Genomic DNA, 24,047 nt, shown 5'->3' with positions numbered 1-24,047 from the left:
ACCGCCAACGACTGAATATATTATAATAGTACAGTGATATGAGCTCTAATCAGGGGCGATTCGAATTTCGAATATCAGGTTACTCCAATAGAGCCCCGGCCAATGAAAAGTGTCTGGCGCCGCCACCGTAAAAATAACGGTTTTTTATTAATACTTTGGCTTGTGCGTGATGTCTTTAATAGACAAATGTAATTACATAAAGTGCTGCTGCTGGCCGGACGTCCTCGGAGACTCTTTTTAGCATTAAAATGTGTATTAACTATTAATAATTGTCACCACTTGTATATATTATTATTATTCACCATCGCATAAATAAAGTTAACCTCTATTATTCGACATTGTTCTATTAGTGTAATAGTAAAGCGTTTCTGCATTAATTATTATTATTAATTTTATACTTCTATTAGTGGCAACGTTCGCAGCTAATCGGAAACCGTAAAACATTTTCTGTATTAAGCTTCTAATAATATTATAATCTGAATAACAACAAAACAAGCCACTCGAAATATCACTTTAATATGTTATACTAGCATATTATTAATATGTGTATAAATTGATTTTTTATTATTGTGTAATAATTATTGTCGCAGTTCATGCGAGTACAAAAATAAAAAATAAGAAATGAAAAAAAAACTACTGGCCCGGATCGGTCTTCGTTTAAAAAGCTATAAATTATTCAATAATAGAGTGGTCGGCCTTTGTATATACAGAGTGAAGCGTTTGTCGACGAGGGTTTTGTGAAGATATATCATTATCATTAAACTTTGCTATTTGATACAATATTATACCGAATGAGTGAAGTATGTTATTGCAAGTAACGGTTTTCCTCGCATCGCCGGCGCCGGGTAAAGTAAGCCCACCGGTGTTTGTGCATACTGTATAATATTATGGTATGATGGTTATGGTAGCGGCGCGTGGTCAAGGTGAAGACGACACCTGCGCTCGGTTTCCCTCCTCCCCTTCGCCATTATTGCAGTACTAATGAAGAACCACCTGCCCCTTCGGGCCGCACGCTTTCACCTGCCCCCGCACCTTTTAACAAAAAAACCTAAACAAATTAATACTGACTTAAAAACAAAAAATGTAGTTCCACACAAAAACGTATACATAATATCACAATAATTGTCAGGAACAAATAAAATATTACGTCCAAACTTAACTCAACGGCCAACAATGTTATCGGATGAGTATATAATTTATTGCAAAACAAATGTACAAAATTCTAATTTGTTCTATTATAGAAAATAACCGTCATGAGTGTTGCCAACAGTATTTGGCAACGCCAAAGTGCAGTAAGTATTAAAAATCATTTTTGGGATAGTTTAAACCGTCGAAAGAACGTTTTTCGCTTAATTGCCAAAGTCGTTTAAAAAAAAACACACAATATTATGATAACAGAATCGAGCGTTTGTCGTATGGATAATTTCAATTTCGTTCGAGACACGCGGATGGTCTTAAGTCATAAAACGTACTTAAACAACACTGACGACGGTTGCTGGCCGTTCCGGTTGTATTGAAAAAATATAATAATATCATCTGTTGTAGATAAAAAATAAGTCTTATTCCAATAATAAAACAAATTTCTTTCGGTTCATAGCTGTGTAAAATGTACCGAAAACGATAAATCAAAAAAGGTTAAACATTTAGGGAATTTACATTAAAAAAGTAACGATTCTGTTTTTCAAAAGGTACTCCGTTAAAATTTAAAAATTACACGTACTCGATCGAGTCGTTAGTTTGTAAACGATTACTCATCGATTCGCACAGTAGGTACAAAAAAAAAAATATTATTAGTGTTGCAAGCGGCCGGTCGATTAGGTAACACGTTATGGTTATACAATAGTACAACATAATAATAATACTAATATCGGTACTCTTATCGAAGCATACAGATAACGCTCTACTGATTTTATATTAATTGCACTCAGTTATATAATAATAATTATTAATTATTATCGTCGAGCGTGGTTTTTCCCCCCGTTTCGCTTCCGAATGGGTTATACGTGTATTGTTATTGGTATGCTTAACACAACGAAAAATCCCTTTTTCAACTGGTTACTGGGTTTCCGGTACCTATTGCTATTGTCGTTATTACCGTTGTACTATATCGTGTTGTTGTGGTAACCGACTCGGTCAATAGCCCCGCCGTCACTCGTCGTCGCCGGGTTGGAGGTCGTCGGTGATTGTCGCGTCTTAGGTATACTTGTCAAGAGATAAAGAGAGAGAGAGAGAGAGAGAACGAGACCTCCCCAAAAACGAAGAAGAAATGAATGAACGGACGAAAAAGTGTTTCTCACGGTGAAAGCGACGGCGACCGCGGTATCCACATCGTGTGTTGTATTATGATATGCACACGGGACGAGGTGGATTCTTATTTTTTGTTTTGGGGCTACGAACCGTAGGCGAGGACCTAGACTTGTGCACGACTCTGACGGGCAAGGCGAAATGGATGCAACTGAGAAAAAAATGTAAACTACTATAATGTAATATTATGTATACCATAGACATTGCGCGTCGTACTGCACCGTAATATTATGTGTACACATTGTTATTATTATATTATGTATACGGAGCAGGCTAAGACGGAAGGGAGAGCCAGAGAGAGAGATAGATAGAGGATAGTGTTACCCCCCCCCCTCCATCTGCTCTTTACTCTATTCATCGCCATAGAAGAACTGCGTATAGGCACTATTCTTTGTCCACAGAACGAGGCGGCTCATCGTCGAGGAAGTCGTGTCTTCCGTTGACTGCGCCTCTGCTTGCCTGTAATATGTACAGTGTGTGTGCATAACAACAGTCGACAACAACTGTAAAATGTGTGTTAAAAAACGCAGTTTATAGCCAAAAACATAAACGAAAAGAGGGGAATTTTCTTTATTATTATTACATTGCTATTTGTATTTTCATCTCGCGGTTATTAGAGACACGATGCCGACCACTGACGACGATGCGCCTGACTTTTAATTGGTACAAATTGCCCGGCTTACGATGCTGTGTGTATATGACCTTTGAGCTTAATAAAAACACCGACTGTCGTGGGTCGAACCCTGTCCCCCGTCATGACGACCATTCACGTGGTTTTTATACGTAACTCATAGTTGAATTAATATATAAGTATAAAAAAAAGGGGGAAAAAACGACTATTGTCAATCAATCGACTGAACCGAAAACAATATCTATAGATTTATACGGATATTTTTGTGAACGATTAGCGGTTAAAACCAACAATACATTCCGATTCATAGTTGTATGCAATGGACCATTAGTTTAAGGTGATAACAATACTTAAATAAATGACAATACACGACAGTGTATCGATTATTAATTAAGCGACTGTTAGTAAATAATTTTTTTTAAAAACATTATTAATTGTCAATGAAATATCGATCAACAAAATGTTGCACATGTTTGAAAATTCCAAGTAGCTGGCAGAGTGCTGAGTAGTCTGTTCCGGATTTCCCAGCATTTAAATTAGGTTATAAGCGCCGCGCCGGGCGGCGTCGAGTCTGCGAAAACGATTAATCGAACGAAACCCGTTTATAATATAATAACCGTCGCACAGTGATAACATTTTATTATAGCATTCCCGCCGTGTTTCGATTCAATTAGCTATCGTGTAAACACAGTATTAATAATATTATTATTATTATTCGGTATACAGCCGCGGTCGTCAGGTGTACCGTACAAGGATTCCACACACGTAGTAACGAGAGCGCATAATTATTGTTATACGTTTTTAATTTGGTATTCGAAACATATCTCGGATCTCCGAAAAAAAGTGCATGCCTAAGTGGCATCTGGGAACCCGATTCCCGGTCGGGCACACCGCGGCCTTGTAACGAAAACTAAAAGTTATTGGACGTGCATCAAACCGACACGATGTGCGCATATTACCGACGAGTCGATGTGGCTTTGATATTTTATGTATTAATAAAATATTAGGCATACAAATCCAACCTAGGTCAATGGCCTAGTCCAAAGAAGTAGCCGCCGTCGACTGCTCGTGTTCCGGAACACTAATGAAAATTCAACAGACAACATAACGTGTAACCAACGAACCTAGCCCAGCTAAGATCAGAACAACAACAAAAAAAAACAACTCTCTAATCTCGAATCCGATGACGATGAGTTAAGACAAGAGATTCGGTGGTCGAGTCACAGTAGACGCTTTAAATCCCGGAATGGATACATGAAATAAAAAAATAATTTTATTATAATGGGGATAACGCGGTAGCAGCGGACGACGTTTATTGTTATAAATCAATACTTTGGGTTTGACCACATGCCAGGACGGTACATATTTTGTCGTTGTCGACGTCGTTCGTATGGTTTCGGATCTGTTTAGGGGCGGAGAGACGACGTGAACAGAAACGAAGAAAAAAAATGAGTGTATAATGGTAGTATCGTCTGGCACGCGCCTTCAAAGACCAGGTGCTCTCCCTGGGCCCCGGGACTCTCCTCGCACACATGTCGTCTACCAGCTGGTAGACCTCGATCGACGGCGTACAGTTTAAGTATGATACAGGTATATATGATGTACAATACACTCCAAGTTTATTGGATGCATACCTGTCCGACGGGGCGACACACATTCAACCGCCGGCCGAGGTCGGGAACGCGATGATAATAATATGTCACGCTGTAGCACCAGGGAATACTCCTATCCCGCCACACATTGGCACATTTGTTTAATTAAGAATTTATCGATTTTCGGCCAATGATTACTTGTAAGGAAATTACCTGACATTATTGTTATTTAAAACTATACATAATACAATTATGTACAGTGTACATTAGACTGTTTTGTTGTTTTTCTTACTGCCTACCCTTTCAAACGATAGCGGCCTGTTCCAATCCGGAAATCCCTAAAATTTCACATCCCTAGCTCAACTCTAGGCACTTTTTTCGACATAGTCTAGTGTACATACGTTTACACGTGTCGGGTATATATTATATTTTACCTACCGACGCACACGTTTATATTTATTATGTTATTAGACACAAACGCGCACGCGCGAGTGAAAAACGCATTTCGGCGATGACATTTCGCAATTGGCAAACAGCACGTTGCCCCCGTCGGCTGCTCTGTTAAACTAGACGACTTCAAGTATATATATTTTGGCCAGATACATACAACCGGGTCGCCGTGGCGTCGGCGGTGGCGGCAGCGGGAGATCAATAAAACACTGTTAATTCGGCCCCGACCGAGCGACATTTCGAAAAACATCATATTGGCGGCAAACCGATGGACTGTCTGGGCTAGGAGAAGGCGAAGAGAGAGGGTTATAGGGGAGAGTTACAAACGCGAACGACTGTGCTGTGCATTTGAGACGGCTCATTAACCGGATAATAATTTACCAGAGCAAACGACAGCGGAGCGCGGACTTTATGAAAAATATTACACAGGTGAAAAACACGAAGCGATTATTCGGATGACGATATTATTCGTGTTTCGTTTGTACACCATAAGACGTGAGATCGGAGTAAGACGAATTCGGGGTCAACGGTAGTCGTTTTTCTTTGTATTCTACTCGATTTCACTATATTTCCTGGGAACATAAACAAATACCGGTAAAACGTTCAAAGAAAGCTCTGGCAGGATGGCCGTCCGAGTCCTCGAGCGCAAATACACTCTTTTTCCCCAATTTTTTCGATTCGTCCGTTGTTATCGGGCACGTGCTACTTCGGAAACGAATTCCAGACGAAGATAACGAAATAATAAAAGCACGTCGTTCGCAACGAGACGGGTACCGGTCGCGGCTTGCGAGGTACATATAAATTACATGTTTATTGCGGATCATCAATGAAACAAAATGGCAATAAACGTACACGATACCGTATAATAGTCAATTACGAGACGTTTTACAAGAAACCGCTCTGAGCCTTTGTTTTAATGCAGAACACAATAATATTAGGTATATAATAACCGTACTTAACCCATGTTATTAAAATATGTACAGCTAACCTCTAGAGTCTAGGTTAACCACTAGTTTACAACGAGTAATCAATTCTAAAATAGATTATACTGTCGATGTCATCAACGACTATTTACCTAACGAGAAATTTGTTTAACTTATAAATTATAATCATAATATATACATACATATATTTAGTTTGTGTGGTTATTTTTAGTCGTAATTCAACTTTTGACGGCCATAATTTCAGGATACCAATAGTGTGAGCTGTGAGAACGTTACCAATGAAAAATGTCCTTGGCCTTCACAACATGAAAATTAGAAAGAAGGAACCAACAAAATGCGTTTAATATTAGTCGATGTCTTAAGCGAAGGTTTGGTCCGTTTCGTTTAAGTTTCGCTTTGACTTTGATTTAAATAACATGAAGATTTTTCAACTTGAAACATGATAAATACGTATATAAGTACTTATTATTATATGTGACTTTCCTAAAGATATTATTACTATATTATGTAACCACAGTGGTAGCTAAGGACATAATGTATGGCATCTGAATTTATTTAGCACACTCTCGCCAATCATTAGTACAGATCATCCGTGTATATATTTTCCTCTAGCCTATAACTATCATAAGTTTTACTTATGTTATATACATATATATATATATATATATATATATATATATATATATATATATATATATATATATATATATGAAATATGTATGTTATATGAAAGGAACAAAATAATTTTTTCCCGTATTTTATACTTGAACTTTTCGAATAATCACTTTTAATAGTAAACTATCTAAAAATTGACCAAATATAAAGAGTTATATCCGAAACAGATACTAAAAACAAGGACCTAATTGCTATTTTCTTATGGTTTTCCCTTGCAAAAAAAAAACCCATCATCGTAAAACGAGTTGTCTTAAAAGTTGTAAATCATATTTTTACGTGCGGTGTGGTGTATTGCAATGTAATGCAATATGCATTTTGACGCCAACGCTATAACAATGGTTTTATAATAATATATTAAACTGTCTATAAAATCAACGACCAAACAACAACTGTAATGTTGGGGAAATAATCTGACGTTTAAATTTGCGTAGCGTTATTTTCCCCAATCTTAACCTGTCTAAAAGTTAGGAACTGAAGTTTAACCGAAGGTAATCCGCCCGGACGAACGGAATGATAAACGGTAAATCCCCTGGAATTTTGTCATCGTACGACAGGGACTTATACACATTATATATAAATATATATATATATATATATATATATATATATATATATATATTTAATATAATTTATATATATATATATTTAATATAATTTATATGTATAAAATAGCAAACAAAACGAATGTGTGTGTGTGTGTGTAATGTTGCTCAACAATTTAGGACGGTTGCGTACCTATGTATTGTATATCTGTATAATGTACAATGTACACATTGATGCGAGGGAATAACCGGCGGTGTGGTGTGAAATACAAATGCAGAGGAAACGGGGAGCGGGGGGGAGATCGAGGGGACAAGTGAAAAAAAAAAAAGTTTCACAATACGTGGCATAACTGCGCAAACGGATGCCGGATTATGCGTTTTCTTGAGTTACCGTGTTATTCTACCGCCGCCGTTTCGCTACAGCGGAGCACGACGAGATACAAAAACCGAAAAACTACACCGCCCAGGTAGTGTAGTGTAAGTACACACACAAACACCTCACGGGTATCCGTTTACCCGACAGGATTGTTGCGTTACAAACGTCGTCTGTCCGTCTCTCGGTACACGCGTATCGTCATATAGGTGCGACGTGCGAGGTACTATTTTTTTCCCAAAGTGGATTTCATACACACACACACACAAGACAAGGTAACGTCGCGACCGCACCTTCGAGAGTGACACCTTCTTTCTTGGTCATATATGGTTATTATTTTTTTTTTTTTACTCGGCATACCACTTACATGTACAAGGGACGCGAAGTTACGCCGGCACGGAGTATTGATCGGTTGTCTGTGCTGTGTACAACATAAAAATACTTTCCGGAAGTCCCTTTTGGGGATTTCGGACGTGATGCGGCGGTGCCGAGCGTGGTCACGGCGCCGCCAAAATCCAACGACACTTGGGTTCCACTTAACTTCTCCGCCGACTGATAAACTTGATTCGGTGACAACCCGAGGCGCACTGGGCCCGACTGGTCTGCTGTCGTTTCGGGATCAGAGTTTTTGGAAATAATAAACAAATTAAACCCGGCGGCGAACGTTATACTCGAGTGTCTGAATTTTAAGTCTTGAGCTGTTATGAACCTCCAATCAATAAAGAACTATGGCACAACTATAACGGCGATAGTCTTATACAGATCCGCTATCCTCTGCGGCGTTAATTATGATTTGCCGCCCGCGCATAAAACATAGGTATACACGGTTATTAAAATAACGTATTATATGTTTACTGCATGTGTCGGCCAAACGATCAAGGTTAGGGAAACGCGTTACGAAACGTTTGTGGACTATGTCGAAATATTAATAAAAATAAACTACAAAATGTCGCCGACACTCCCAGCAAAAAAAAAAAAAGTGTAAAAAAATGATAATCAAACATGTAGCTACAGTACATTATTATAATGTGTCATGCATACATGTTGATGAAAATGGCGTTAAAACACACTGTATATACTTGGTCGGTCGGTCGGTAGTCGTGGGCCGAGAGCTTTAGGACTAGGATGATGTGTACGCGGCGCACGCCCAAACGCCAAATAATATTAATAATAATAATAATGCCCACACACCGTGCAGAGGTGGAACCTAACTCGTCTATGCTCGTCAGTGGCATCACTCCCGGTCACGTATTGTTTGTGCATACGTTTAAAAAAATATATATCATATATAATATATTAATAATAATTAACGTGGCTCGGTGTACCCGCGAGTCGATACGCTTAAACTTTAAGAAAATATACAAGCCGATAAACCGCTCTACCTAGGCATAAGGGACACACGATGATGCTCGATTTTTAATGAACAATGTATCAAATGATGATAAAAAATGTACACTGTACTTGTAAGGTCATAAAAAAAAATAAAACAATTCAGACGTCAAAAAACAAGTGTGTTTTCTATATAAAAACTCATTTCCTTTGGGTTATGATATTTTCACGCTGCTACACATGTTCGCGGGTTATCATAATAATTCAAACGAAGTAAAAATTCATTTTCTTTTCTTTATTTTTTTTTTATAATCGCATTTCAATTAAACCTAACCTAAATTCGAACCGATTGTGTGAATTACAAACGACGGACGAAGAGTTAATTTTATGTGCGAAACAACCTCAAATAATTGCTTTTAACGGAACTAGTAAACAAGTCATAAATAATAGGAAAAAACGACGTGCATAATATCATTAAAAAAAAAAAATCCTCATAGTTACTTTTATTGTAATTAAATCGGTCGAAATTAGCACAATACCACTAACCATATCCATAGTTCATGGCTATAACGCGAACGGCATGTGTGTATTTTGGCAGAAATCTTTATGTTAACCGTAGCAAGCAAAGCTGCTGGCCAGTCGATGATCCAACTCGAGTGGACACGTTGAAATTGTTGGAAAACTTTTTTTCGCGAAAACCACCGGCAAAGCTATATACACTGTCAATGGTTAACGCCAATCCTAGCTGTGAAGTAAACGAATTGTAGGCTATCCCATCTGTCTGCCTTCTCGTGGCTGCAATAAAGTTGTACTCATATCGATTCGGTTTCCATTGTTTGGCGACAGTCGCGTGCGGTTCGTTATTTCCGGTACTACGGTCGTCGTATTGTATGTATGTGTGTATGTATGTATGTGTAATGTGCATGTAGAACTAGTTGTCAATCGTTTAAATCCAGATGAACACAAACACAAATGTGGCCGCACCGTACCGGAACTACGGTGTGTCGGCCACGGTGATGTTTTTGCGCGGCAGATCGTTCTCTGGTTTTCAGAGCCTGACCCGCGTTCGGTGGAAATTGTATTTTTATTCCTCTCAATTATCCCGTTAATCGTGCACGGGTATTTTCCCGTGGATCTCTTCGGTCCGCCGACACCGGTTAATTATTATTATTATCCTTATACATAGCTGTTATAGTTGTTGTCGATGTTTGGCCAGAGCCAGATACCGTGTGTTCGGAGTGGCCCGAAATAAACGGACAATAATACCGCAGTGGCACGAGAGCAAGGCGAAAACGACATACGGCAACCGTCGTGGTCGCCTCCCCATATAAGAGAAGCCATATGGACAATATGCGAGGTTCGCGCAAAGGTTTAACCGTGCAGCTCTCATCAATCCTTTTCTTCGCCGGTTGAGCCGAAATGTCGCACGGGTTTGGAAGGTCTGGAACACCGGAGTTTGCAACTGCCAAAAACCTCAGCGATTGTATTTTTCCATAATAAATTATTGATAAAATGTTTACGCTCGGAAAAATCTGTCGAATGGTCGATTTTTTTTTTTTAGGTGCGCGGTACACGATTATTGTTATTGTAATAAAAAATTATGTTATTTCCATTATTTTAGAAATCGTCGGTACCGCATAATTATTATTAACAAGCGCAATGCCCTTGATTGCGACTATAGCAACAATATACACTTTGTCACTCTATAATAATAATAATAAGACCTATGGCCGATTTATTGTTTGTATTTAACTATAACGGCACGGCCGCTTAACCCGTGGTACTATGAGTTGCCACTATTCATACGCTTCTGCGACGCCATAATATTATAATAATAAAAACACAATAATACAATATATTAAATGGATATCGAGATTAGAATGAAAAAAAAATTAAGATTTTCTAAAACGTTCTTGAGCATTATGTGTGTGTGTGTGTTTTTTTTAACACGAACCGCATTATTATTAAAATCAACAGCGTAGTGAATAATAAATGGTTTATCGTTTGGTAAAAAAAAATTAACTCATAAAACTCCTCAATAATAAGAGAATATATTATAATATAATATTAGTTATCACATTACGTGGTTTTTTAATTTCGTTTTTTCCGGGCTAATTAAAAAAAAAAAAATAGAAGACCATTCTTATTAAATTTTTTTTTTGCTTTCGTCACGGGTCGTGAGTTCTTGACGACTTTTATTTTTTCATAAAGTAGGGGAAATTTTATCGTTTCCTGTTTGGCGGCCGCTGTATGGCAAAAGGCTCCGTCCCCTTGAAAGTCATGATACACACATACAAGAAGGGGCAAAAAACGCTATATATATATGTATGTGTGTAGCTAACCCGGCGTTGTCTCGAGTGGCCTCTGGAAGCAAAAGCAGCAGCAGCGGCGGTACGTCCAAAGAGAATGAGTTATGCGTCGAATGGCGCCGTCCGTCGTCCGAGTCTTAGTTACAGTAAATACACAGTTTCCAAGAGCAGATAGTATATAATATACTATAAAGTAAGCAAGTAAGTAAGTAAGTATATTTCTACAGATTTAACACGACAATAATCCTTCATAACCCTTCACAGAAAGTTTAAGGGGTCGTTTTTCACCGACATCGAGCGCTCGGCCCTGGGGTGAGATATATTAATATCTTGGGTCGCTTTTGATTAGCGCGCTTGTACTCGTTGAAGTCCATATCGACTTAGGTATTATCCTGTGTGTGTGTGTGTGTGCGGGGAACGCATCGTGTTTAGCATTAAGGCGGTGGTATTTTTTTTTAGGGGGGGGGGTCTCTATACAATGAGTGCGTCCACAGCTGCCTCTGTACATAACATAGCAGGTATAGTGTCGAAATATCTAAAAAAGACGGTGGTGCCGCTTTTATGATTTTTTTTTTTTATAATTTTAAAACCGGAGCATCGTATCACGACACCAATAAAAGATGCTGGGCAACGGCAGCTGCTGTTCCTGGTCGACTCTCCCGTCCGTCGTTTTTAATAATATATATAAGATTATACTTTTATGTCCGCCGTTCGACAGGCCGCTATTAATACACACGCATCTTGTTATGGGCACCTAGAACGTCGTAAATCATCGTTTTTATTATTTCTGGTCAGCTGTGGGGTACCCACGTGGTCGGTTCTCACACCGGGACTCGCGGGATCTATAGTTCTCAACGCCCAAAAGGTCGGTCGTTTGCATAACCTCACCCCTTTGGTCAGCGACACGACGACACCGGTGGGGTGTTGAGAAGAACCGTTTTGGTCCAAACCTGTTTTGCACGGTCGATTCAATTAGCTCCGGCGAACAAGATAGTGTTATGTAATTATTATTGCTAAGACTTTGATCGTTGGAAAGCAACAGACCTCCGATAGGAACGACTCCGAAGTGCGTACAACAGCTTCTTTTATGCGAAACGCGCACCCCCCGCCACGGCCTTTGTGTGTCCGACTCGTAGTATAATGTTATTAACAAGTCGTTCTCGCTATGCTGGTATGGACGACCGCCGGAAACGCGAATAATACAATAAAAAAATTATTATTTTCACAGGGTGCACGTTTGTTTTAATAATAGTCGAGTGTGTGTGTGTTTTTTTGGAGGGAGTTTCTCGTTAGCAGAGCGTCACACTACGGTGAAATTCCGCCGGTCGCGTTACCCCGAGGGTGATCAGCTGTTCGTCGTCGACACCGTGTGTATTGTGTATAGGTGGTAGCAGCTGCCCCTCAGGTGAACACATGTTGCCGGGCCTCGTCCGCCGATTCTCTAACCGAGGTCTCCGTTGGTTTAAAAATAAAAATACTTTTTCCTCCGCACCTTTAGCCCCGTGTTGCCGGCTGCTAAGAAACCGGGCCGACGTTTTACGAGCTCCGTTATCGCTTTTTTCCACAAACAAACAAACCGAAATAATTACATACGTACGACGCGTCCTCGGGGCCCGCTTTGGCAACCACTGGGCGTATCTGCGTGTCGGCTTATTTGAATAGCTTACCTGGCGGACCGTGAACGACCGGTAATTAGCGCCGAACGAACGGTGGGATATAGCCGCCCGTGTACGAGTTAAGAGATACCGCGAGTACACGACGAATCGCGATGACTGGTGCGCGACACCCACGCCTAGTATTAGTTATTATCTAAGAAAACCAGGCACATAATATAGATACCGTATACCGTATAGATATGTAGATACCATCCGAAAGTAATCGTCGAGATGTGCTAGCTAAGCCATCGGTTGACGGCGTTTCCGAATAATAATACAACATCGAAATAACATCATAAACGCGGCGTGTTCCGAAGACAACAGCTGCTCGTTAGACAATTAGTATAATATCGCCTATTGTGTTGGCGTTCGAGCGAAAAACGTCACTACGTCGAGTTCTGAAAGTATACGAAAACTCGGCTTGCTACATGCACTACATACATATAATATTATATAGCCGAAGAAAATACAATATTATAACCGGTGTGTCGCACATCCCTCTCGGTTGATTTATCCAGGAAGACCTAGATAATATAATTTAGAAAGAAAAAAAACGACTCGAGGCAAATCGCATTAACAGACTTTAGGAACGATTAAAACGTCCGGCCGAGTACAATAATAGTAGAGCACCATTATCACGTGCGGTATGTTTTAAACATTGCGACACATGGCGAGTTAATTCCCGGTGGACCATCGGTGTGTCCAGAAATAATATCGTGTTTGGCGTGGGTTTTAGAGGAATTCAAGTGATCTGTGCACGGTGGTTTCGGTGTGATAAGACAAAAGGAGACGGAACCAAGCCAGGGTGTGCATGTATAGTGCGCGTCATGTGAGATGACAGACGTGTCCTCGTACGGCCGGAGCAATTATCACATGAGCCAAGCCTTAGCACATATTTGTATTTTTTGTGTACATGTCAAACACGGTACGCGCATTCACACGCAAGCTTTGCGACGCGTACAACATATTGTAAAACGTGTACATATCAATTGGAGCGGCGCGCGTGGTGGCGGCGGGACACATGACGGTGCGACCGTCCCGAGGATTATCTATTTAACATTATCACGGCGGTGTATTTACCTGTATGGACGTTTCTCGAAAATTCGAAATTTTCTCACGGTCCGTAACGACTACATGGGAACTACCGAAAGTACAGAAGAAACAACAAAAGCTGATATTTACCTCTTCTTCGCCGGGCACGACGGGGTCGATGCTGTTGCACAATGCCGAAACTTGGGTTCCGTCGACGACACCCGGTACGGACTGCTGCTGTGCCGGAGGGGTGCTCGTGGGCGCCATGTTCATCGTAGCGGCTGCGGCTGCGGCGGCGTCCAGTCTGAGTTTCTTGAGGGTGCCGGCTGCCTCCGGTCCGTTGTACGCACCACAACGGGCCCTCTTCAACCCGCCAACGGCGACGGCCTCCACGATTCAACCGGGTGGGTGTAATGCTGCGCGACGATGACGGCCACTAATTCCAGCGCCAACATGGGGGCACCACCGGGGCCGGGACAATTCGGGTAGGGGCGGTTTAATGGTCAGGACACACACGCACCGGAAAGGGGAAGGACGATGGGTATATAAAAAAAAAAAAAACAATAACCCGGAGGAACGGCGTCGGTTTATTTAAAATAATACGGGTGTAATGTGTCTTGATGGTGTGTGTATATATAAGGGATGGTGGTAGTGGTTGGGGTGGTGTACAGTGTAAAGGTAAAAATGTCACGGTGAGTGCGTGAACGAACGTACGACTGCCGCCGTGTCGGAATTGCGTCTGAACGTAGCCGCCAGCTCAGCCGTAGTAGAATAGTCGCCGTCGTCGAGCGCCAAGTGGCGGCGGCACGGACGGCGGCGCTCGTGTGCTCCGGCGGCGACCGTGCCCGAACCGCGCCGACCATACCGGAACAGGAAGCCGGGCGCGGGCGGGCGGGCCCGAGTGCCCAACAGGCCCCCGCCGACCCCGCCGCAGCACCGCCGACGCCCCCCCCCCCCGGCACGCCGCATCGTCGCGGCCGTTTCCATTGTTTTCGGTTGTGTAAAAACCGCGTTCCCCGGCGACGCGACGACCATGATTATGATGAGGCTTTGCCGTGCCGCACAGCTGATGGACCGTTAAAATAATAGTAACGCGTGCGTGCCCGATGGCCTGCGTCGTACTTACAGGTACGGACAGAAATACATAAAAAGTACGCCCCGTATTTATTGGCCCTGTGCAGGATATTGGCCGGCCTTGATCGGTGGGTAACACGCAAACGCGGCCACGATATCTGAAATCATTATAAATAACACTAACGAGAAACAAAAAAAAAAACGAACAAAAATGCATTGGCGTTCGAAACCAAAAAATATATTATATATTATTTCAATCGAATCGTAGGTATCCGCAGCGTCCAAAGCCAAGTGTGCCAAGAATGGCAAAAAGTAATAAGCCTCGAACAGGGGAGGTTATGGCTAAAGCCCTCCCTCGTGTACCTACTTAAATTGTATTAAAAGAGTATGTTTTATGTTTATATTTTATACTCTGATATATATTGTTTTTTTTTTACTATGTGAACTTAAACTCTATGACTATTGCTTATATGTATTTGAAGTGAATTTTTTTCTAGCCTCCCCTCAATGTTATATTAAATATTTAAATTTATCGATTATCCAAAGTACTGTCAGATAGTTTTTTTTGTAAAACTGAAATATAAAAACATCAAGTCCTATTGAGATGTAAAACGGTACGCGGGTCATACTTTGGAAAATGAGCTTTAAAGTTTTTATTTTGCATAAGAATTTTTTTTTTTACAAACTTGCAATAACTTTTTTAATTTTCGACGTGAAAATGTCATTTGCCCAGACAATATTATTCTGCATAAAACTAAGTTTCAAATGTATGATCACTCATACCCACGGCATCTACGGACTTAATAAAATTGAAGTAAGTACTTTGCGTAGAACCTTTGTGTTGTTATGAATTATTTTATTTAAATACGTAGAACTTTTTTTTTGTTACCTCACATGCATTATTTTTATCATATAACATTTTGTGAACACTGGCGAACCTGCCATAACAAGTTCAATTTTTTAATAATATTATTTTTTTAATGAAATTACAATAACACGGCTATACCTATAGCCTAGTTGAGTCATTAGAATTTCAATTAACATAAAATATTGCATTTATTTAAATATGCTGTAGCGATGACACAATATTATTCACACGTTCTTATATATTTTTTAATGAAGTACAATATTCAAATATTAAATGCTACGCTCTGATCTCGCTGTTATTATAATTAGATACCCTATTCAAAATTAAAAACGCTAACAGTTATATTATAATCCGTTTTCTTTTGTAGTCGATGTCATGCTGATAGTACTAAATACATTTTGGAACAACATTTTACCGCACAGCTGGCAAATATAACTTGGGCTGTAAAAAACTACAACGTTTTCTTATATTATTATATGAAATCGTAAATAACGGGGAAAGTTTTGTAAAAATCGATAAAAGAAAACATGTATCTATCGTACGTGTAAGCACAGAAACTTAAGCAAGACAAACAAAAAAAAACAATTCAGGTGGAAGTTACATCGCGCCGTCGTTGTCGATAGTTACATTTTTAGTGCGTTTGATCGATAGGCATATGTAATAATAATTTTGGTACACAAAACGTAAAACCGTGTAAAACTTAGCCTTGAGGTTGGATACACCGCCGACATAGTAGTAATCGTTATCGGTTTCATCGAGAAGGAATATATATATTGCAAAATGTATTACAATTATCCTAATACGACGCTCAGCTGGTGCGGAAATGTACTATGCCAAAATATATCTCTGACGTTTGTGAGTTGCTAATTGAATCCCGATAATAGCTTTGGTTATTATTAAATGTGAGTTTTATTAAAAGCCATACGCCGTATTATGAAAACGATTAAAATGTTTCCATAATAATCCAAGCTATTGGATTCGTCAACTAATTATAATTGATTATTTTTTTAACACGGTGCCTGCGCCTTACTAAACTCTCAATAGAGCTAAAAAAAAAAAATGGAAAAAACTAAACCCTGCAATACGTTTTGCTTTGGATTATATTATTAGCTTTCTACAATACTTTAGATTTTCAATTTTGTTAACGACTATTTAAGTAATAACTACAATGTTGTTTTTATTTACACTAACAGTGTACGTTGTAGTTAATTGAATACAAACTATCTATACATAATAATTTTTTAATATTTTACATCAATATTTTTTTTTCCACCCTTCCCTTACGAAATTTCTTATAACGTCACTGTATCAGGCAGCAAATTGAGCATGAGTATGTAAGATTATCAGTTATTTTTATAAGAGTCTCAAAGTCCTTCATTATCGACGACAAGAGTATTTTGGTAATTTTAGTAGAAACGAATTGCCTTATATGAAAATAAATAATAACAAATTCAACCTGTTTTGGTCTTGCTCTTAAACAACCAAACGACTCGACCTATTGACGTTATCACTCATCACTTATCGTTAACATGTTAGTTGCAAATTTGCTAATCGTCCAACACCGACGTTTTGGCTTTTGTAAAAAACGACCGGTAAATTAGATATGTAAACACAAGCGTTCGCCCAATGTATGTAATTATCATCATTCAACGTTAATCGTTCAAGGCTAACGCGCGTTCTATCGGAATATACATAATATTATACAAACATTACAATAGTGGTTGTAAGGCTACTTGTGTGTTGCACCGATGAGATGCCAATAAATTGCCAAGTGATTTTGCGCGGGAACTCACAGTCCCGTTAACCAAGTCGCCGTCGCCACCGTGTATTCAATGCACGTACACAATAATATTTATGTATGGTTTATTCAAATGGGAAATTCGTATTTTTGATTTGGAACGATAGTAAACTTGTAATAATAAGGAAGACTCGTCGATTTTCAAACGTTGTTAAAACAACGTCAAGTATTAAACACACGTAAAGAAACCAAAAAGTAATAAAAATTGATAACCAAAAAATACCTACATAAAGCGTTATACGCAAAGCCGGAAAGAAGTACATGGTCTCAGATTGTTAGAAATTCAATAGAGACTCAGAAAATAGCATACGTTAACTAAATTTTGGAAAAATAAACCGTCAATAAGTCAGCCTGTTTTCGCATTACACATACGGTTTTCTTAAAAAATCTGTAGTTAAACTTTCTTCGGTATTGAAGAAAAACTCAAAACGAGGGGGGAAATTACATTGTGATGTATATTTTAATATCCTGGTTGCTATGTGTGAATAAATCAATAGTCAATTGGATTGAGAAAAATGTTTTTATTATGTCTATTGGTAACAACGGCAACGAATCACGGGGAACGTCAGACGATCGACCCTAATACTAATAACATAATTGAGGGTGTGTGTTAACTACAACCCTTAGCTAAAACAGAGTGTACCGTAATTATATTTTTTTCTTTATAATAGTAACAATTTTTAATCAAATTTTTATAACTAGTTTAAAAAAAAAATATCATACATGTATTTAAGATAAAACAATTAAATTGTTTTTGGGCACTTAACTGTACTTCTACCGAGCTGTTAAACATTTTTTTTTAGATGCAAGGTTCTGCTGTACAGGCTATTGCAGTCATAAGACAGAATTAATAACACGGACAATGCACAAGTAGATGGCGGCGCAGCGTAAGGAGATTTTATAATTTATCATATCTATACATTATACTTACATATAATACATTATTTAGATATAAATCTATATTAAATCCCGTTACGCTGTCATTTTGTTTTTTATTAATAAAGTGAGTGATAATAAGAGAGAAACAGATCGAATGCAATAGGCTGAAACTCAATATTTTCCGTGAATCGAAAAATGTATACTTATATTTTTGTGTAAGTATCAAAAGTAATATTAAATAAAAAATTGTTTAAAAAATAAAAATAATTTATTATTTGATACATTTAACAAAAATAATTCAAACTAATTCATTATTAGCATAAATACATTTTTTTTTGTTATTTATAAAACAATTTCCCATATCTGGTTTTATCAATACAAATTATAAACATGAACAAAAAATTGATACAAACAACAATTTTTTTTTCTAATTTGGTTTTTGTAAATACTGCATGCCTCTTTAATAGGGCAGTATAGTAGGTAGTGAATTATAGTACCCTCCATTTTTAAATGTCCATCATAAGATTTGTATTTTGTCAAACCATCAAAATTCCTTGAACTTTTATTTAACTTTTGTTTAGCAAGTCTTGCCTTTTAGCAATATACAAATATTGTACGTAGTACTTAAAACTTAAATAATATATAAATTCAATAAAATATGACAAATGTTTTTTTTTGTTGGTTGGGCTATCGTTCATTAACCAAACCACTGTCGTCAGTCCTACGCCCTGTATTTTTTTCTAGACTTTTATTTAATATTCTTGTTGCCTATGATAAACAATGTTAATTTCCATTTTCGGTACGTTCTGATTTGAAATCAAACACCAAAAAACATGTTATCTTATTTTTCTATAATATTATAACACTACTAGTAAATAATCCTTTGTTCTATTATTTTTAATATTATGTATAGCAAAGAAGTATTACCATAATTTTTTATGTGGCAATAAAATAAAATAATAGTATGTTACATCATTTTAAAGTAAATGTGATAATGTTAACAAAAACTCTTTATTTTACTAACTGTAGCATAAAACAATACTACTATTATATCTGTAAATTTTTTAATTACATTTTGCTTTCTTTAGACAATGTCTAAAGTATGAATCGATATTATAGTCATAAATAATGTACAATTTGTCCGTTGAACAACAGCTCATGCAATATTACAAAAACTGGATGTTCTATAAGCAGCTATGTTTATAATATTAACTTTATTAATTTAGTTGACTTAGTATAAACTTCAATCAGACTCTGATCAGTAACCGAACTATAACGATATTTTGGCCCTAGTCGAGTTTGCTGTGTTTGTATGTTTATTAATTTTTTTAGTATATACATTGTGACATTGTACCGGTTCGGGATACTATTTAAGTACCGTTAATCTTATCTTAATTCGGTATAGAAATACAGTTTGATAAAAAAAAAAAAAAGGTCGGACTACAGAATTTCCGTTGAGATATTTTAACGAGTTCTTATGCGCCTGTTTAAGTTGCATTATTGTAAAAGAAAAAGAAAAACTAATACATTCAGCTGCTATTTTCTGCGGTCTCAAAACCCGAGACTACAAGAGCGAACAACTTGCCACTTTGTTTGACCTCAAAAACAGTTGAATATTAATAGTTATAAAATAAATATATGTCGGCAAAAATATGCCCATAAAAGTATTAGTATTGTATTGTACTATTTTTGCGTATCTTTTAAACGATCGAACGGTTATACAAACGATACAAAATATTTTATTCATGAATGCATTTTTTTAAAGTGAATACTTCTCAAAGTACACACACACACACACACACACACGTCATTATTATATTTTATCCTCTAAGTATATGTACTTACGACGAATGGATTAAGTAAGCGAGACTTACTCGTGTGTGTTTATTTGTTGTAATGAAAACCCGAGGAGACGTTAGTTTTTTTTTTTTAATGAAATCAACGAATGACTGTATGATTTTTTTATGGCTTTTTTTTTGCCAGTATAAAAATCGTTTGTAAGTATAGGGTTTTGACATGTTATTACAGCCGACCTTTTTTGGTTATCCGAACTATAAACCAAATTTATATAATTTTTGGAAAAAATAAAATGCGGTTAGGTTACCAGCTACAGGCTGTTGTAACTATCATATTATTACTAATAAACAAATATATATCAATAATCACGATATAAGAGTATACCAGGCGGTTGCTTTTGTTAACTTTTAGACTATGTTTATTTATTTACATAAATTATAATAGTGTATATAGTATTCTTAATTCAGGGAATCATTATTATACAAAAAAAAAACTTTAACCATACTACTACTTTAGCACTTCGAAACTGTTTTCATAAATTAAACCGTACAATGATTTTTTTTTTACATAGAATTAGTAAATTTTAAAGTATAGACCGATCAAGGCTTGTTGAAGAAATGTGTAAAATATTTGAAATTCACCCCTAAGGTGGTAGTTTTAATTATACCATGCAATGAAATGGTATTGTTTTATAATTTCAGTAGTTTCAGGACGCTCCAAAATAAGTGGTTTTCAAATTCAAATAAATTACTAATGACTTAAGTAAAAAAATACTGACACATTATATTATAATAAAATGACTATAATTAATTTGCATACTCAAGACCGTATAGAGGGTGGGTATATTACTGTTACTGAACATAAGACGAAATGTCAACATTCTAATTTTAGATTACGGTCACAACGTTTGCAGAATATGATTTGAATAAATTAAAAGGGTAAGCCTGACCAGGGAGTTCTATGTACAATGTCAACTGTCAATTATATATTGCTTAAGTAATTACTTCCTGTGTAGTTAAACATGGTATCGCTTTTAAACTACGATCGTACGAAAATAATTGTAAAGTGACAATTCACAAGTTTAATTTAGTAAAAGATGGTCCAATAGGAATATCTTTATCTAGGGCAAACTTAATGTGTAGCTAAAATCATCCCGTTGATTCATATAAATAGCCTTTCTTTACGGTAATTTCTTTTTTATTATACGGCCATAATAAAATTATGGTGCAATAAAATAGAATCTAGTTCTATATTTTTATAGCTCGTGCCTATTTACAATGCTTCGTAAATAGTAAAATATTAACGTATTGTGCACCGTTCACTGGAAAACCTGCCGCTGCCGTTCTATTACACAGAATATTAAAACTATAATAGAAACTTCTTTAACAATACATATTTTAGTCGTGCCGGGACGTCGTATGGAGACTCTTGTAAAAATTTAAATGCAGCTGATGGTTTCTTATTGTTTGCATCGTATTAATTGTATATGTTAAGATCTCGTTTTGTCGTCCATTAGGGTAGTTATTGGCCATCGAGGTTATTGATCGCTGTGGTCAAATTGTATTTTGTAAAAGTTAAAAATTATAACGCTTTTACAGTTGTTATAACTGGGGCTTCCCCCACGCTACCGTATGTGCTAATATAGGCATTTTTGATAAAGTTGTGCACTATAAATATTATATTTCTTACACCATGTCAATCAATTTTATGTAACCAACAGATCAGACAAGTGTTTCGGTGGTTTGGAGCCTGTCTAAAGTTATAGCGTTTCCCAATTAGATTTTAATCAGTCGATTCAAAGTGAGCTTGATTTTTTTTTTTTTTTTGGTACAGTTTGATCCTTACTCGACTTTGATGTCTTCGTGTTCGTCTAACCTTGTCCCGGTTGTTAAGCATAGGTCTAATACGAATATACCTACTGTTCAGTGTACACAGAACATGTTATATACGTGCTGGTACGTTACACGGTCAAACCGAAGCCATAATATAAATAAGACGTTCGGACGTCCTAATGTGTGCGTTGGCACATATTATAGGAATAGGTAAGTGGCAACCATGACAAACAGGTGCAAAACACACGACGTGTAAAAAGATATGCACTGTCCTTATCGTGTATTGGATGAACGCAGCGAGTTACACAACTTGCCTATTATTATTGTACGTGGGATCAGAATATCAGATGACTTTTGACTGTAACAACCGCGGCATGCTCGAGGTGCAAGTGATCGCAGAGATCGATTTTGAATATTCTTTTAAACGGTAGATTTTTTTCTCTTTTAATTATCCCACCGTTTCAACGCAATTTGCATACAAACTCAGACTACATAAATACGCAAAGAAATTAGGTAACATATTATTTATTTAATATATATAATATATAATAAAATAATACCTATACAACCACCGATTAATAATAATAATAATAATATATATTTAACGCCCCGAAGGCAAGAGTGTAACATTCAAGTAACTAGATCACAGATTAATAATTATAAATTATAAACAGTATCAATAAGGAAAACATATTTATAACAACGATAACAAACAAAATATATAAATATGACAAAAATTGGACGATTAAGTATAAATGTGCCTAAATCAGTTGTGGGTAAGAGCCAATTTTTATTTCAAGAAGGGAATCATGAAAGACATCAAAAGAGGGAGGTAAGTTATTAAAGGTAATACAAATGCGGTTAATAGGAGTGAAAAAACTATAATTTTGGCGGTGGAAACTAACATGAAAAGTTGGACGTAGGCGAGAGTTGTAGGAAGGAATATGGAATAACAATTTACTTAGGAGTTCAGGACTATCGATAACATTATTAAGCAACTTGTGTATAAAAATTAAATCATTTAACTTACGTCTATATGCGAGCATATCGAGATTTAACAAATGCAGAACGGAATTTCTATGTTCAGTTTGCATATTAAATTTAAAGCTTACTGTTCGCAAAAAACAGTCTTGGACACGTTCTAAGTCATTAGTAAGTCCGCTTTGGACTGGATTCCACAACATGGAGGCATATTATAAATTGTACGAACTAAACAAATATACAGGGTTCTAATGCACATTAAATTTGAAAAATTATAACAATTTCTCCTAATGAAACCTAATGTTTTTAATGCTTTTAGTTTTATATTTTGGATATGCTGATGAAATGATAAATCATAAGAAAAATAAACACCAAGGTCTTTCAGCTGTTTAACATTTTGTAAAACTCGATTATTAATTAAGTATTGGGCTGAAGTAGGGTTACGGCAACGGGAAAATGATATTTTCATACATTTTTCCGCATTTATTGAAAGACCACTGTTCAAACACCAGTTTTCAAATTTATTTAAGTCGTCTTGGAGTTTAGAACAGTCAGCCTCAGATGTAATTTCCATGTACATTTTTAGGTCATCCGCAAACATTAGACATTTACAATGATTAAAAATATTCGGGATTTCATTAGCAAACAATAAGAATAAAATGGGTGATAAATGACCTCCTTGAGGTACGCCTGAGCTAACATTAATTACGTGGGATACCTTTGAAGCTAATTTTACTTGCTGAGTTCGATCTGTTAAATATGATTTTAACCAGGATAAATAAGGGTCCCTGATACCTAAAACACTCAATTTAGTTATTAACAAATTATGATTCACAGAGTCAAACGCTTTCCTCAAATCAGTGTATATACTGTCAACTTGGCCACCTTTCTCAACAATTGAACTTAAATCAGAATAATATTCTAGTAAATTAGTTAAGGTAGATTTACCAGGCATAAACCCATGTTGCTGACTAGAAATAAT

At 37.1% G+C, this 24,047-nt stretch overlaps 1 protein-coding gene across 5 annotated transcripts in view; it reads right to left on the bottom strand.

Moving 5' to 3' along the window:
* Positions 1–14,635, bottom strand: part of LOC126844293 (protein couch potato) — a 42,233-nt gene extending 27,598 nt beyond the window's left edge. For 2 of the 5 annotated variants that reach the window (XM_050582420.1, XM_050582392.1), the window contains exon 1: positions 13,987–14,634. In XM_050582420.1, the coding sequence (XP_050438377.1) occupies positions 13,987–14,109 (123 nt within the window). In that variant the 5' untranslated portion in view covers positions 14,110–14,634. Of the gene's footprint in view, positions 1–13,986 lie in introns of all 5 variants that reach the window. The other 3 variants (XM_050582401.1, XM_050582382.1, XM_050582410.1) reach the window with 3 other exon arrangements.
* Between the last annotated feature and the right edge of the window lie 9,412 nt (positions 14,636–24,047).

Source organism: Adelges cooleyi, unplaced genomic scaffold (genome assembly GCF_023614345.1).
Source record: "Adelges cooleyi isolate 19-005CV unplaced genomic scaffold, UGA_ACOO_1.1 ACOO_flye_CR_arks_rails_tigmint_CR_PRNA_108, whole genome shotgun sequence".
NCBI classification, from domain to species: domain Eukaryota; kingdom Metazoa; phylum Arthropoda; class Insecta; order Hemiptera; family Adelgidae; genus Adelges; species Adelges cooleyi.
This window is presented reverse-complemented; position numbering and strand designations above follow the sequence as displayed.